The sequence below is a fragment of the Euprymna scolopes genome, chromosome 12 (assembly GCF_053919585.1).
Source record: "Euprymna scolopes isolate OS-2025 chromosome 12, ASM5391958v1, whole genome shotgun sequence".
Lineage (NCBI taxonomy): Eukaryota > Metazoa > Mollusca > Cephalopoda > Sepiida > Sepiolidae > Euprymna > Euprymna scolopes.
In genome coordinates, this window is record NC_136493.1 from 144,109,359 (window position 1) to 144,124,873 (window position 15,515).

The 15,515-nt window shown below is 33.9% G+C and overlaps 1 protein-coding gene across 2 annotated transcripts in view; it reads left to right on the forward strand.

The window, feature by feature from the left end:
* Positions 1 to 15,515, forward strand: part of LOC145291519 (H/ACA ribonucleoprotein complex subunit DKC1-like) — a 58,270-nt gene that overhangs the window by 39,847 nt on the left and 2,908 nt on the right. For both annotated transcript variants that reach the window (XM_080137503.1, XM_080137502.1), the window contains exons 8-11: positions 691 to 834; positions 6,094 to 6,214; positions 11,138 to 11,256; positions 12,846 to 12,943. In XM_080137503.1, coding sequence (XP_079993629.1) covers positions 691 to 834; positions 6,094 to 6,214; positions 11,138 to 11,256; positions 12,846 to 12,943 — 482 coding nt within the window. The remainder of the gene's footprint in view (positions 1 to 690; positions 835 to 6,093; positions 6,215 to 11,137; positions 11,257 to 12,845; positions 12,944 to 15,515) is intronic.

Consider the following 15,515-nt stretch of genomic DNA (forward strand, 5'->3'; position numbering starts at 1 on the left):
CTATCTTCAGACAATGTTCATCTTGAACTGTAGAGATTCAACGTCTCTATCAACTGCGCCACGGGCCCCGAAGGGCGATCAAGGTTGGATTCTTTGATCTTATAAATCAATGTGGTGAGACGACAACAACTACGGATGGCAGTGATGGCTGAGAATGCAGTTAGGAGATTCGAAGTTCCTATCCATCGTGGTTACCACCTGACGAAGACCAGAGGAATAGTTGGCCGAAACGTTGTGAATAAACAAACCAATAAAAGATGAAAAACAACAACTAATAAAGATGAGAATAATAGTCCGAAATAAAAATAAATTAATATATATAATGCTCATCTCAAAAATGAATTCCAATTAAGGAATAATATATATACTCCTGGATTTTGTTTGGATGATTTTAGTAGTGTTCTAGAGGTCCTAGAGGAAAGCAGTTGGATAGGTAATTATATTTTAGACTTTGGGCAATGCCAGGTAGCCCTGATAAGTAATATAATAAAATTTTGTGTGTGTGTGTGCGCATGATTTTTGCAAGTGTCAGTATTATTAATCAAGCGAATTAAAGAATTTGTTTAAAATTGTCTTGTTGTGACAATTTGTAGAAGGGGGTAATTTTTTTCCTTTGATGATGGTTTTAAGTGTTGTATGTTGTTGCTGTTCTGAAAATTGATTTCCATTTTTTTCTTTCCCCGTCTCCAGTCTGGAATGGTGACCATGCATGATGTTTTAGATGCACAGTGGTTATATGACAATCACAAAGATGAGACATATCTACGACGGGCGATAAAACCATTAGAAGCTCTGCTTGTGGCTCATAAGAGGATCATTCTAAAAGATTCTGCTGTAAGTATTTCATACTTTTTTCTTTTTTATACTTTTTTTATACTCAAAATGTTGAAGAGTTACAAAGACTGGAGTCATATCATTAAAACAAGTGACATTTTGTGCTCTAGAATTATTCTACATGGTCACCATCATTCTCAATGCACTTCGGTCGAGAATTCAATGAAATATCTCTGCTTCTGACACACATCTATGACAGGGGTTTCTTTCTTAGTCTCACACTGTCAATATCTGCAACAGAGTGATGAAATTTTCAGGTCATGAATGCATTAGTTCAGGCATCATGATGATGCAATTTGCAATCCTCTCTGATCTAGCAGGTGGAATATAAAAAATAGGCACTACTTTTCGAACATTCCTGATAGATTATTATGATTTCTGTTTGTCATGCCTCATTTTAACCATCTTATCAGTTCAACCCTTAAAAATAATTTTATTTGAACATTTACATCTTTAATATAACAAGCAAAAAACTGCTTGGCATCCGACTTCTATTAATCTAGCCCTAAATATTCTTTTTAAATGTATAATTTACATTGCACATCTTTAATATAAATCTATTATAATTTGAAAAACTGGTGGTCTTCATTTAAATTACCTCCCTTGAAAATTAATGAACATAAAATTTAAAAAGTTTTCATTTATCTTTCTTTTTTTTTTTTCATTAAATCACTTAAAATTTATTGCTGTTATGATCAAGAAGTATTGTAAATATATATAAAAAAAAATAAGATAACAAGTGACTAACACCAAACATTAATTTATTACAAACTGTTCTCTACTCTTTGTACAGAATTTCACGTCTATTTTGTATTATTGATTCAAATAATAGTTAGCTATGCTGATGTAGACGTGATGAATTAAAAAAATGATTTGTATTTATTCATTTAAATATTCATGTATGAATTATGTTTACTACTGCACCCCCCACTACTTTTTTGTCCATTATTTGTGAATCATTCAATTTAAAATTTTTAGAATTTCATACATTATATATTCTAATCACAAGATAATCCAGTTTATAATTTTAGTATTTAAAACCTTTTGTAACAATAAGTTTCCATGAGCCCAGGCTTTACTTGGCCTTTTGTTTCGGAACAAAATGTAGTATCTGTTCTGCTCTGATACTACGCTTCATCTTTTCCTCGATCAGTGGAGGAGAAATCCTTCTTGACTGAGACAATATTTATTTTTGTTCCTATCCAGAATACTATTTTTTGAGGGAGCTAAATTTTCCCCCCACATTAAAAACCGACCTTGTGTCTAACTCTGCCTTCGTGGGAAGGCAGGTAAATAGGAACAATAACTTTCCATGCTGAAAAGTATTAGCATTTTCACCGTAATCAAGAATTTTCATTATTTCGAAACTTGATAAAGTAATAAATCCTACTTTTCTGATCTGCCCGTGTGAATGAGTGAGTGTAATTAGCTTTGTTGCAGATTAATTTTTAAGATAAAAATGAAATGTAATAAGTTCCCAGACGTACCCCTCCACCGTACTGTATACCAATACTCCATGGCTGACTGGGATAGCTTCCGTACATTCATATCTGATCTACCTCTGCATTCCATGTTTAAAAAGGATGTGTCCTCTATAGTATCAGACCTAACCGAATGGTTAATTGTAGGCATAGGCCAATTCATACCATCCAAAAAATTCCAACAAAAACCTAACAGCCAGCCATGCTTCTCCCCAGAATGTGCTGCTGCCATCGTGCACAGAAATCACTTTTTCCATAGCTACCAACGTAATAGATGCACTGAGACTAAAGCTGCTTTCAGGAACACCAGCAACCACTGTAAAAGAGTAATAAAAAATGCAAGAAATCTATATGCTCAGTCTGTTAAATCCAAAGTAGCTGATCAGCGGTTTGGTTCCCACCAGTTTTGGCAAATAGCAAATAGGATCCTAAACAGAAGTGTGTGTTCTATCCCAACCATTATCAATGGACCAGAGGTCATCTCGTCAGCATCAGACAAAGCCAAACTATTTGCCAAGAACTTTGCAGCTAATTCTACCCTATGCGATGAAGGCCATCAACTCCCCATATTTCCTCCTATAACAGACAACACGCTCTGCAACATACAAATATCTGTGCATGAGGTCGCCAAGCTAATCAAGAACCTTGATTTCAGTAAAGCAACTGGCCCTGACATCATCCCAATTATAGTGTTAAAAAAGCTTCAACCAGAACTTGCTCCCGTACTTATGAAACTGTTTAAGCGTTGCTTTAAGGAGAAGTGCTTTCCAACACCCTGGAAAACCTCATCAGTATGCCCTGTATTTAAGAATTTAGGTGATAAGTCATCTCCCTCTCAGTACAGACCAAGAAGTCTCCTGTGTGTCATGAGTAAGTTGCTGGATCCATATTAAATAGAGGTAGTCAACCACCTCAGCAGAAATAACCTTCTTAGTGACACACAATATGGTTTCTGTTCTGCAAGATCTACCGCAGATGTGCTAACGGTTATATCTCATAGAATTAGCGAATCTCTTGACAAAGGCTTCCTTCATAAAGGCCTACTTCACAAGATTTCCAGCTACGGTATAACTGGAAATGTTTTCTCAATCATTAAATCATTTCTCTCTGATAGGCTCATAAGAATAGTGGTCGATGGACAAAAATTAGAGGCCCACAGTATTAATGCTGGAGTCCCTCAAGAGTCCATCCTGGGCCCAACTCTCTTACTGATCTACATCAATGATCTCCCTAAACACATACTTAAATCATTCGTTGACATCTATGCTGATGACACAACCATCTACGGCAACACATCAAAGGCTGTAAATGATAAAGTTCTCTCTGATTCACTCTCCTGATCTCGAGCGCGTGGTACAGTGGGGGAAAACGTGGCTGGTTACCTTTAATGCATCTAAAACCAAACTCCTATCTTTACATCATCAATGCTCTGATCCCCATCTGGCATCAATTGAAATGGGTGGCTCTCATCTAGGAGAAGCCCCATGTTTTGACAAGCTTCTGGGCTTGACCTTTACTCCTGATCTGAAATGGAACACATCAAGTCTGTTGCCAAGATCGCTGGAAAGATGGTAGGATCCTTCTACCGCTCCAGAAGATATCTCATTACTGATGCAATTCTCTATCTATATAAAAGCTAAGTACGTCCAAGGATAGAATACTGCTGCCATATCTGGGCAGGAGCTACTAAAAACAGCCTATCCTGCCTTGACAGTACCAAATAGACTTCGTGGCTTAGTGGGGATGCCCTTTTCTCTTCCCTGCAACCTCTCTCCCACAGAAGAAAGGTTGCAAGCCTATCTTTGTTTTATCGTTATTTCCATGGCAGGTGCTCGTCTGAGCTCCAATCTCTGGTCCCCCCTCGTCAATCTTTCATAAAAAACACCCATCTAGCTGAAACCACTGTCAAAAATTTTCCCCACTCTTTATCTGTGCCTAAATCCAAACGTAGATTCCATGAACAAAGCTTCTTTCTTAGAACTGCACGCCTGTGGAACTCTGTTCTGTCTGCCTGTTTCCCACCTGATTATAACCTGGATGTCTTCAAGTCCAACGTAAACAAATTCCTGATGAACCACTCCTTTAAGTAGACACTTTATTAAATCTCAATACTCACGTCTCTACATGCAATAACCCTTATTCCTGAGTGGCTTCCGGGCCTTGATAAATGGTGACCACCTTATAAAAAATTAAAATATGTAAGCACTTGTGCATAATACTCTTATGCCTACGAATAAATTTATAAATTGATAAAATTTTATGAAGAACATATTTGGTAGCAAAAACTCCCAAGTGTCAGACACAAAAAAAAAAAAATAAATTAAGGAAAATGATAAATTATTTTCTATGTTATAAAATAAAATGTTATGCATAGTCCTAAGATGTCTTCATTTTGAAATGTTTAGAATTTGTTTCATATAACTTGACTAAAAATCATTTCAAATGGCAATAATTGAGAACTGCGTATAATATTCTATTTTAATGTTGAAAATGATGGATCATTTTTCATAATTTTTTTTATGCCAGCTCAAACTTTTTGCTATCAAATGAGTTGTTAATGTTTTTGTGGTGGTGGTGGTGGGGGGTCTATTATCCATAAGTGTCCAAAGTTATTATTTCTTTTCTCCTCCTTTAATAGCCATTTTAGCTAGGGATGGCACTAAATATCTATAATCATACATTTTGTCAGATTCTTTTCAACATTCGCTCAGTACATTCGATCAATTGACTAACCTACAGTTCGCATGAAGTTCTTTGCATCATGTAGACAAACTTCTCTTAAACTGCGATAGTTTTTGTGCTTCCAGCAATGGTAACATCATGCCGCTCTACATCTTTAAAAAGGAATTTAAATGTCTATCGATGTCTGTATCGAGTTGTTGTCCACTGTTAAGAGCTGAGTGGAAACTGACTGGGAAAACCATTTGTGTGGCACACCCGAGTCTTCTCCAGAATCGGTTGTCTGAGAACTTCCGTGACGTTACCAGTTCCAACGTTTGGCCCTACCCCTAACTCTCCTGGTTGCAACCTCACAGACTATTGTAAAGCATGCAGTTTAGAAAGACAACCTACTGTATCACTGGTACCACTAAGGATGAGCTGATTAGCAGGAGCAAAACTGATATTCGGGCATCTCGAAAGACACTACACGCTCCAGTTTCAAGTCTCGGGGCAACTCCTTCGAGTGAGCTTTATTCTGCAAAAGATCCTCTAAACGATGCATTTTGAATTTTGAGAATTCATCCAATGAACTCTATAGCATCCATGCCCTTCGACGTATATATTCTCTACTAACCTGAAAAATAATGAAATCTCACCCCTTCACTGTTAAGGTCCTTAGATGCCGGAAAGCCTTTTATTTTAATAGTTTCTTCCCTTGGACTGCTAGACCTTGGAATTCCTTACATGTTTCCTGCTTTCTTAATTGTGCTAACCTGCAGAACTTTAAATGTAATGTGAACAAACATGTCGCTATTCAATTCCTCACAGTCTCCTGTTAGACATGATCCCAAATAGTAGCAGCTTACATTTCAAGTGTCATATATTAAAAAAATTATTGGCTACGATATGATTTTTTTTTTTCTTTTTCTTTTTTTTTCCACCCTTTTTAAAACATATCACACTTATCTCAAACATCCTATATAATCTCAAAATCACTTTCAATTTATATTCAAATGACAAAGTTAGTTTTCAGGAGAGAAAGTTAACGATTGCAGATTATTTCATAAATTCGTGCATTGAGATTTCAGTCAAAATTATCTTTTTTGTTTTCGTTTAGGTGAATGCGGTTTGTTATGGAGCACAAATTATGTTGCCTGGCGTTTTGCGTTATGAGGATGGAATTGAACTAAATGAGGAGATTGTCATCGTTACGACAAAGGGAGAAGCCATTTGTCTCGGTAAGAAAAATCTGCAAATTAAATGTCACTGTTTAAAAAAACAATTTGGTGCTTGTATAGTATTCGTCACAAGTGAAAATTGCATTTCAAGTTAAAACACTTTGATATACGTACATATCATCACTTAAAATTAGGAAAAAATGATTACTTAAATTTTTTTATTAAAAATTAAAATCAATTTTATATTTCGTCTATCCGCCATTGATAAGAGCCCAAGTAACAGTAGTACCCATAAAAGATGGGAGATAAGTCAGTCTGTCATTTAACCAAGTTAAAGTGTAAGTTAAACTTAAAATTTGAAACAAATACTAAAGAATTAGATAGCAAAGTAACAGTTATTTATTGAAATAAAAATAACATAAAATAAACAAGTTAATAATGACAGACTATTTTTCCATTTTTTTCTTTACCATTTTTTTTTCATTAGTTTTACATTTTCTTCAATTTTTTTTTTCTTTTTTGTTTTCGTTTTTGTTATTTTTTCTTTTTTTTTTCATTTTCATACATATTGCTTTTTTTTCAACTTCAACTGAAATTTTTGTTGGTTGTTAATAAACGAACAAAAAAAATAGTCAATCAAAATGTTTATAAATAATAAAAAATACTAGACAAATACTCATCCCAAGACACAAGTTTTTCACAACTTCCATGTTCCTCAAAAATCTAAATCTTATTTCTAGAATCCTTTTTTTAATTTTGATTTAAATTCATTACATGATTTTGATTCTTGTAAATAAGGGCTTCCGATTATAACAATCTAAAAACTCTTTGAGTAACTCTTAAAAAAACCCCTGAAATTTGGAGAACATTTATTAATTGATGTCTAATATCTATTAACGTTTCACAAAAGATTGGAGGTATCTTAATTTTTCATAAAGTACTATCTCCTACCATATCCTTTTTCATGAAACTAAAACTAAATAAAGTCCACATTTAGAACCCTTATACCTGACAACTGTGTTCCAAAATTCATAACGATCATTTAGTAAGTTTAAGAGTGAATGCTGTACATACAAATATATAAACATAGTGATATATAAATTATTTGTGGAAACTTTTCTTTTGTTGGAATTTCCCATTTGAATTACATACTCCATAGAAGGGATGTACCAATTAATTGGCAGGTAATTTTTGCCAATTAATCAGCCAAGTTATTACTTTTCTCTTTCCTATTAAATTTAAATGATTTCATCATTGCCAAGTGACTCCTCAGATAGCTTTGACATATTAACATAGTAACTGCTAATTTAATTTAATATTTCTTAAGTGTCTGGCCACTATTATGGCTTTTTGCTTTTATTAAATAAAATTACAAAGTACAATTTCCAATGCTTAAATGAATATAATAAAACAATTAGATAAGAAAAAAAAATTACAAACACACTACTAAGTACAAATTGTAATTATTTAAGTGAATAACTATAAGCTGAAGTTCTGCACCTGCTGCTGCTCTACTTCCACTTCTGTTCTTGCTGCCTGTTTCCTCTGCTCTCAGTCTCCTCAAGTTGAATACTTTTAAGTTGTAATGTACAAACATTAGACTTTCTTCATCCTCAGGACACAGCCTGTTGCTCATAGGTTCATACACATAATTACTTGTACTGAAGAGCCTCTCACTCTCCACGGATGAAGGTGATATGCTTAAATATTTTGAAGCCAGTTTACTCAGCAGTAGTAAGGTCTCTTGTGTCTTCTTCCACCACTGAAATGGATCATCACCTCTTGCGAGTAGTTGTAAAGCTACATAATGATCAAGTTATTTTGTGCACTTAAGCATAAGAGATTTACTCCTTTTGAGTTTAGATTGCAATTCTTGTATTTCTGTTGTAGTTGCAGTTTCCAGGTTTAACTCCGCTTCTACCTGCTCTAAGTTTTGATTTCTTATTGTAGGCCTATTTGGAGTTAATTCATCAAACAAGCTTGAAAGTGATACAGTTTTACTTTCACTTTGATCTTCTAGGCCCTTAACAGAGTTTGAAGAGGTCTATCTTGCTGATTCTGCTTCATTATCAACAGTGGAAAGTAGATAATGTAGGATCCAATTCTTAATAGTGTTTTCTATGTCATTTTTTTAAATCTTGAATCTGGGGAAGTAGACACAAGTTTTTATCATTAGATAAGATGAAAACCTTGTTTCCATTGATTAATTGTATTGTTCAACAGTGGTAAGGATTCCATTAAAGTCAGAAACATCAGAATTACATTAAACAGCTTTTGAATGAAATAACCTCAAAGTTAAAATTGTAGGTATTATTGTCGATATGGTTGAAGTTCTGTGACTTGTTTCTTAGATGATTTCTTCAAATGAACTCAGTAATTGGACAATTTTTTGACCAAATCCCCATTGCTAAGTTGTTAAGGTAGGAATCTTATCAACAGCACATATTACAAGATATTTTCGTTGTTCTAAATTTCCTTTTAGCATATATGTTGAACTCCACTCTTGAATGAGTTTTTCCAAATTAAACTGATCCTGTGTTCAGTTAATTTGCTAATTGCTAATGGAGAGTGATTAAAGTGAGAGACAATATTTCTGTTAGTTGTAATGATTGTTTTGACAGTCTGTTGGGAAAGTAATGATCCATTTGAGAGTGGCTATGTATGAAGCATGATAATTATTCTAAACCACAGTAGCACTGTCAAACTCAGAAAGGGAGCATTATTTGTAGCAGCTGTCTGAATGTCTGTAGTCAAAAAAATGCTAATTTCGTCAAGAGATGATTGAATGTTTGTTTTTACTTTTGTAAATATTTTGGGAATTATTTTTTCAGTAAAGTACTTTTTTGATGAAATACTGTAATTTTGACGAAGTTTTGCAATAAACTTATTAAATTCAATGTCAGATGTTACAGAATATGGTTGAATATCAACAGTAATCATTTTTCTTATCACATAGTGACCTGTGACCTGTGGTCATTAATATCTCAAACTTTCTTTTTGGCTAATATTAATTCTATAGTAGTTTTGTGCTTTGCTAGAGGTTCATAGTCGTTGCCATTTGTTTCTGGAATGTCTGTCCCTGAATATTCATTGCTTCCTTTTCTTATCTGTAACTTTTGCTTCTTTTGGATGAACATTTCTAAGATGTTTTAACATATTAGTCGTAAAAGTTTTTGCTGATTTGCCACCCTTTGATGTGATTGTTTGACATAACTTGCAAGCAACTGTATTCTTATTCTTGGGATTGACATCAAAATACTTTGAGCAGAAACTGGGTGCCATAATGGTTGTTGTCAATATTTATTTTTTTACATATTTAAATTACTTATGTCTGATATCAAATTAGTAATTTATCTCAATAAAATATACATTATCTAAACCAGAAAAATATATATGCAATGGTAGCAAGAGTCTAAAAATGAAGAACAAGAGTATGACTGAAGAATTTTTTTTTTTTTTTTTTTGGTTCGCACATTGTCGTAATTTACTGTACAATTTCTCAAACTGAAAGATGAAGTAATAATTTTCTTTGACATAGGAAGAGAAAGGAGGGAAATTTTCCATATGCTTAAATCTATTTGCCTCAGTTGTAAAAGTCTACATGTTAATAGCGCGTCATGCCTTTCATTTGATATGGTGTAGACGATGCAGGTCTCTTCGATAAATTTTCACTGACAAGCAAAATAGGAAGAACATAAAAAATACGACTTAAAATTTTTTTCTAAGTGAATACAGAAAAGCATTTCTTCCAGTAATTTCCGACAACACACTTCTTCGTGTTTCAAAATATCACTCACATGTCGAATATGCCTGTTGAAACGCTCTTTCATGTAAGTATCTCTGTGGTCATTTGCCTTTCCGCTTTTTCGACCACACAGCACATTTTCTCTCTCGCCATCCAGGAGTCAAAACTGGTCTGATTGCTTCCTTTGCTTGACCACATGCTGCCTTTTCTTTTTTTTTTTCTCTACTTCTTCCCATGATTTAATTTGCAAATGTGCTAAGATGGCTGGTCCTGCCAATATTTTTGCTAGTTAGCTATCTTATGGCTACTGCTGATTTTTCTCACACAGGTGCCATACGTGCTATGTTACAGTGTTACCAGATCAGTTCAGTCTGAAGGTACTGGTTTGCTGACAAAAATGCACCAAACATTTGTTTTTTGTTTTTTTACAAAACTCAATCATGTTTTGCAAAGTCGAAAACAAAAATAATTTTCTTCTACAGAACAATCAAATCAAACACCATAACTATTTGAAGATATAAAGAAATTAAAGAATAAAACCTTTTTCCCAGCTTATTGGCATTAAATAACCTGATAAGAGTTATTAACACTTATTTCAGTGCCTCTTTTGTTTTTTTATTTTTTTTAAACAATCACAAATAAGAATGAAAAAAAGTAATTGCTCTCTCTCTCTCCCCACACACACACACACACACACTGTGCACTAGCAAGATTCCTAGTGACCACCAAGAAAAAAATTTTTTTGCCATAATCTATTTGGAGTTATGCAAAATTCAAATATGTAATTTTTATGGGTAATCTTGTGTTTCTGAATTTTAGCCAAACACACAAAAACAGAAGCGTTCAAAGTGGCATTCATTAAACCATTTGGCCCTCACTTGGAACCACATCGAAGACCATAACCATGACTGGAAACTTTGTTTTCTTCATAATAAAATTTAGCAAGATTTTCAATGTCGCAATTTTGTGTCCTTTCAAACAGTTTTCTTATGATATAGTGTTTAGCAATAATTTGTACCTGGTGTCTGATTGTAGCATATCAATTCTTTGGTGATTTGTCTTAACTTCGTCATCTGTCGCCATTCCTATATGGAACCATAGGAGAGCACACAAGGGAGGCGGGAAAGCTCTTTTTTGTTTTTTGGTTCATACATCTTTTTTCTTTTTTACTAAGAGATGTTTTTTTTTATACAATTTAAAAAAAAAAAAATTTCTCTACACTTTGTGTTGCGTTGCAGCTATTGCATTGATGACGACATCTGTAATGACAACTTGCAATCATGGAACTGTGGCAAAAATTAAACGAGTGATAATGGAGCGCGACACATACCCACGCAAATGGGGACTGGGTCCAAAGGTAAATATCTTTTTTTTTCTTTTTAATAAACAAAAACAAAACATGCTTTACTAGTGACTTGTATCCTGACTTCCGAGTTCTTTAGTTTTTCTTTAATCATTATAATTAATCTTAATTTTGTAATTAACATCCCAAGGGTTTTCTGTACCAAATTTGTACTTCTACCCAATATTTTAAGTGCATATAAACGTTTATAATTATTGGGGAGTTGTATGTAAATGACGATCCCCTATTATATACACCATATGTCGAGATTTTTGTGCAAAATTTAGTGTTACTGTTCAATAATTTTGAAGCATTTATCTATGCCATTCATTCATTTCATATGAACCAGATTATTCTGTTGTTCGCTTTAGTTTCTGTCTCTGTAGTTTCAATTTTTTTTTTAGAAAGACATTGGGTACTTATGGGAGGGATGTGAAAATTGTCAACATATTAAGTAAAATCCCTATCTGTGCCTAAATCTAAACGCAGATTCCATGAACGAAGCTTCTTTCCCAAAACTGCTGCCTGACCTGTGGAACACTGTTCTGCTGTTTTGCTTCTCAGTTGAATACAACATGATAGTCTTCAAATCCAATGTAAACAAGTTCTTGTTGATCCGTCCCCATAAATAATCAAATTCTACCCAATTCACACCATTAACGATTACTACACTACGAGTTCAGGTCGGGAAGAGAGGGGAAGAAAGTGAGAGAAGGGGACATAGTTGTAGCACTGTTTCTGAAGCCAAGCCTGGGTCTCTTTGGACTTGTGGGCTGGCACGGAGTCCTGCTACCACACCCAGGGTTTACCAGCGGCCACCTGATTGTACCACACTCTTCAGCACATGCAGGTAAACTTTGGTGTTGACTTTCAAGCTGACTTCGAAGATGCCTTCACTTGAAACCACACCAAACACTATAAGCCATGGCTGGAAACTTGGTTTCCATCACCCTGGACATATCCCTGTTATTTGTGGCAATCCTCAGTAATGCATTTTGAGGATGCTGGCAATGGTCCTGTTGTCATAAGTTGGATCGGTAGAGAGCATGAGTTGTACAGTGGCGCATTCCGATCTCGCTTGTGGAACATTGTGTCACTTTCAGTTATGATTGAACGCTTCTATCGCTCTTGGGATTTGTACGCATTTGGCCAACTTGTAGATGGTCTGCAAAAAAAAGAGAAAGAACGCGTTCTCCACAAACAGAAATGGAATCATGTCGTCTTTTCTATGGGGACAATTTTATCATTTCACCCTGTAATAAACAGCAGAACCATCTGGGCCTTGTATAGCAATCTTCTAGTGATGGTGTCACAAATAAAACACCCTTTTCCAATTTGTCATGAGCCAGCATGGAAATAGTAAGACTCAGAAAACTCATTAGTAATAGTAACAGCAGTTGGTCACCAATTAGACAATAAGCTGCTAATCTGACATATTTTTTTAAGGTGTAAGTGTTTATTAGCAGTAGTAATAATATTTCTATTTGATTAGAGCACATTCAGTGTGACAAGGATACTTCATGCAAAATTTGTTAGAATTCTGTTCTATTGTTTAGTGGACTTTTTTATAAGATTTTAAGACTGAAACTTTTTTCTTTTTTCAGGCAAATGTGAAGAAACTTATGATTTCTAAAGGATTATTAAACAAATTTGGAACTCCAAATGAGAAAACGCCACAAAAATGGTTGGAAATGCTCATTAAGTAAGTATGAATCAAAGTTCTGGCTGATGATCACACCGCCAGACCCATAATCGTCTCTGAATGGTAATTTTAATCATCCAAAAATCTGCATACCTTTCCATTAGCATTTTGCTATTTATACTAGTCAAGTATACAGCTGCTATTGAGTCTCTAATCCTCATGACACATGTGTAGTATCTGTTCTGTCCAAAAATGATACAATAGCATTGGGAGAGAAGACATCTGCATTGAAATCATCAATTATGTCATTATATATTTTCATAGCATCTCTTCAACTTCAGCATTTAATTTTTTCCCTTCAGATATTCACATTTGAATGAACATTTTAAAAAATTCTTTTTTAAAACAATTTTATTTTGTGACGAGTGCTTCAGAATAATCATTGTAAAATAATGATAGCTAGCAGAACCTGTGGAAATTCCACAGAATGAGAAATATATTTAATCAACAAATGTTTTCATAAAGCTGATATTTTTCTGGATAGTGAAAAAAAGTTTTTTGACAGAAAAAAATAATATCCAGCAAATATGAGTTTTAACATTTTTATAAAAATAGTGTCCATTGTATTTTAAATATAAAACTGATCCAAATGAGATAAATTAATAAGTACTAAGAAATTCTCAGAAAGTAATATTGTGCTACATAGTTCAATACAAATAATAAAATCACATTTTAAGAGACAATGTTTTTGTACTGTTTCTTTCAAAATGTTTTTTTAACATAAAGTTTCAGACTCCTTTCTTTAAAGAACTACTGCACGTCAAAATTATGAGTCCCCTTCTCACACCAATGATCATTTATTATTATGACATTCAAAAACAAGGCTACGTCAGAGGGAGATCACTAATATTTTTGTCTGTGGTTGCTAGATTGGCCTTCTTAAGGCCAAATTGCGAATTTGACCTTTTTTGTAGCAGTTTGACATTCAGAATTTTTTTTTTTTTTTTTTTTTTTTTTTCAAAGGGTGACGTATGGACTAACTAACGAAGAAGCAAACAGAATATTATAAAGATGATAATGATAATAGTTTATTTCTTTTTTTTTTTAACTTACAAAAAACCCTCTCCCCTGAAGTCTGGAGGAATTAATGTTTGTATACGAGTTTAAATTTTCTTTTTCGAAGATATGATGTAAACAGGATAATAAGATATTTTATTTTTATTTTTCACATGAAAGTCTGAAGAGAAAAAGACTAGAAAAATACTTAGTGCTGATGGATGTATGAAAAACAATTGGAAAACTAATGTAATTTCAACTGGTCAGTAAGCTGACATATGTGACCAACATCAGAGAATCAACAGCAGCTGTTGTGCCAACATGCATAAATAATAAAAGCGGTTTGCATTATCATCTACTGTCCTCAGTAGGGGTAGACTGTGTGTTATTTTCATCAGTGGTAAACTAGACAATTTCTCAGCACTGGCATCTGCTGTAACCTTGCTCTGAAACTGTTATTCACAGAATTAGAGAGAGGAGGGGATATCTGAATGATATTAAAATTCTTAAATCTTTCATTTGAGATAAGTTTAATTAAATTCAATAAATTTTGCAAAAAATAAAGAAGCTTGAAAAATTTAGTAGACGAGAACCTTTCGCCTTCCTCTTTCTCACAGAAGAGACTCTGCTCTATCGTTACTTTTGTTGTAGGTGCTCGACTGAGCTCCAATCTATGCCCCCCCCTCTCCCAGTATAAAACATTAGCAACAAATGTTTGTCTAGCTGCAACTATCAATTTCCCTCACTCTCTATCTGTGCCTAAAACTAAAAGATCCCGTGAGCAGAGTTTCTTTTTTAAAACTGTCCATCTGTGAAGCACAATACTGTTTCCCAGCTGATTATTGTATGATCGTTTTTCAAATCTGATGTAAATAAGTTCTTGTTGAGCTGTCCTCTTAAATAATCAAGCCCTACCATTCCTGATCATGTTGTCTCATCATTTAACTAACACTTATTAACTTAGAGTGGTCTCCAGATCTTGATAAACGGTGACCCTCGCCCGCTCTCACCCAAGTATTAAAAAAAAAAAAAGTATGCTTCAGTTGTCATATCGAGATTATTATAAGCAACACAAAATTTACACAGAAGTGGATGCTGATTGTTATTTTATAATGTGACACATTTTAGAGGGTATTTTCGAAAAATTAAATTTTGTAATATTTTAATTTTTGAAAGTTAAAATTTTGTGACATTTTAATTTTTATTTAATTTTTACATTGATTTACAGCTCATTAAAACTAGGATTTCAAGTTCCTTCACTAATTTTCTTTAAAGCAAAACAATAAATGTACAATCTCCATACATTCACACCTCACGTTTAAAACCTGCCAACCAAATTTAAACCCTTACAATTGATCAGTCTTATATGGTACTGATTGGGAATAAAATCAGAAAAATCACATTAAAATTATAGAGATTAGTAACATGGCTATTTATATACTAGGCATCAAAAAAATCTTATGTTTTTGTGTGTGTGTGTGTGTGTGTGGAAATCGCTCCAGACAAGTCATGAAGCCACTTGATATAAGGAGCTAAAAAAGAATACCAGTTCAAACTCAAAAACTAGCCAATGATA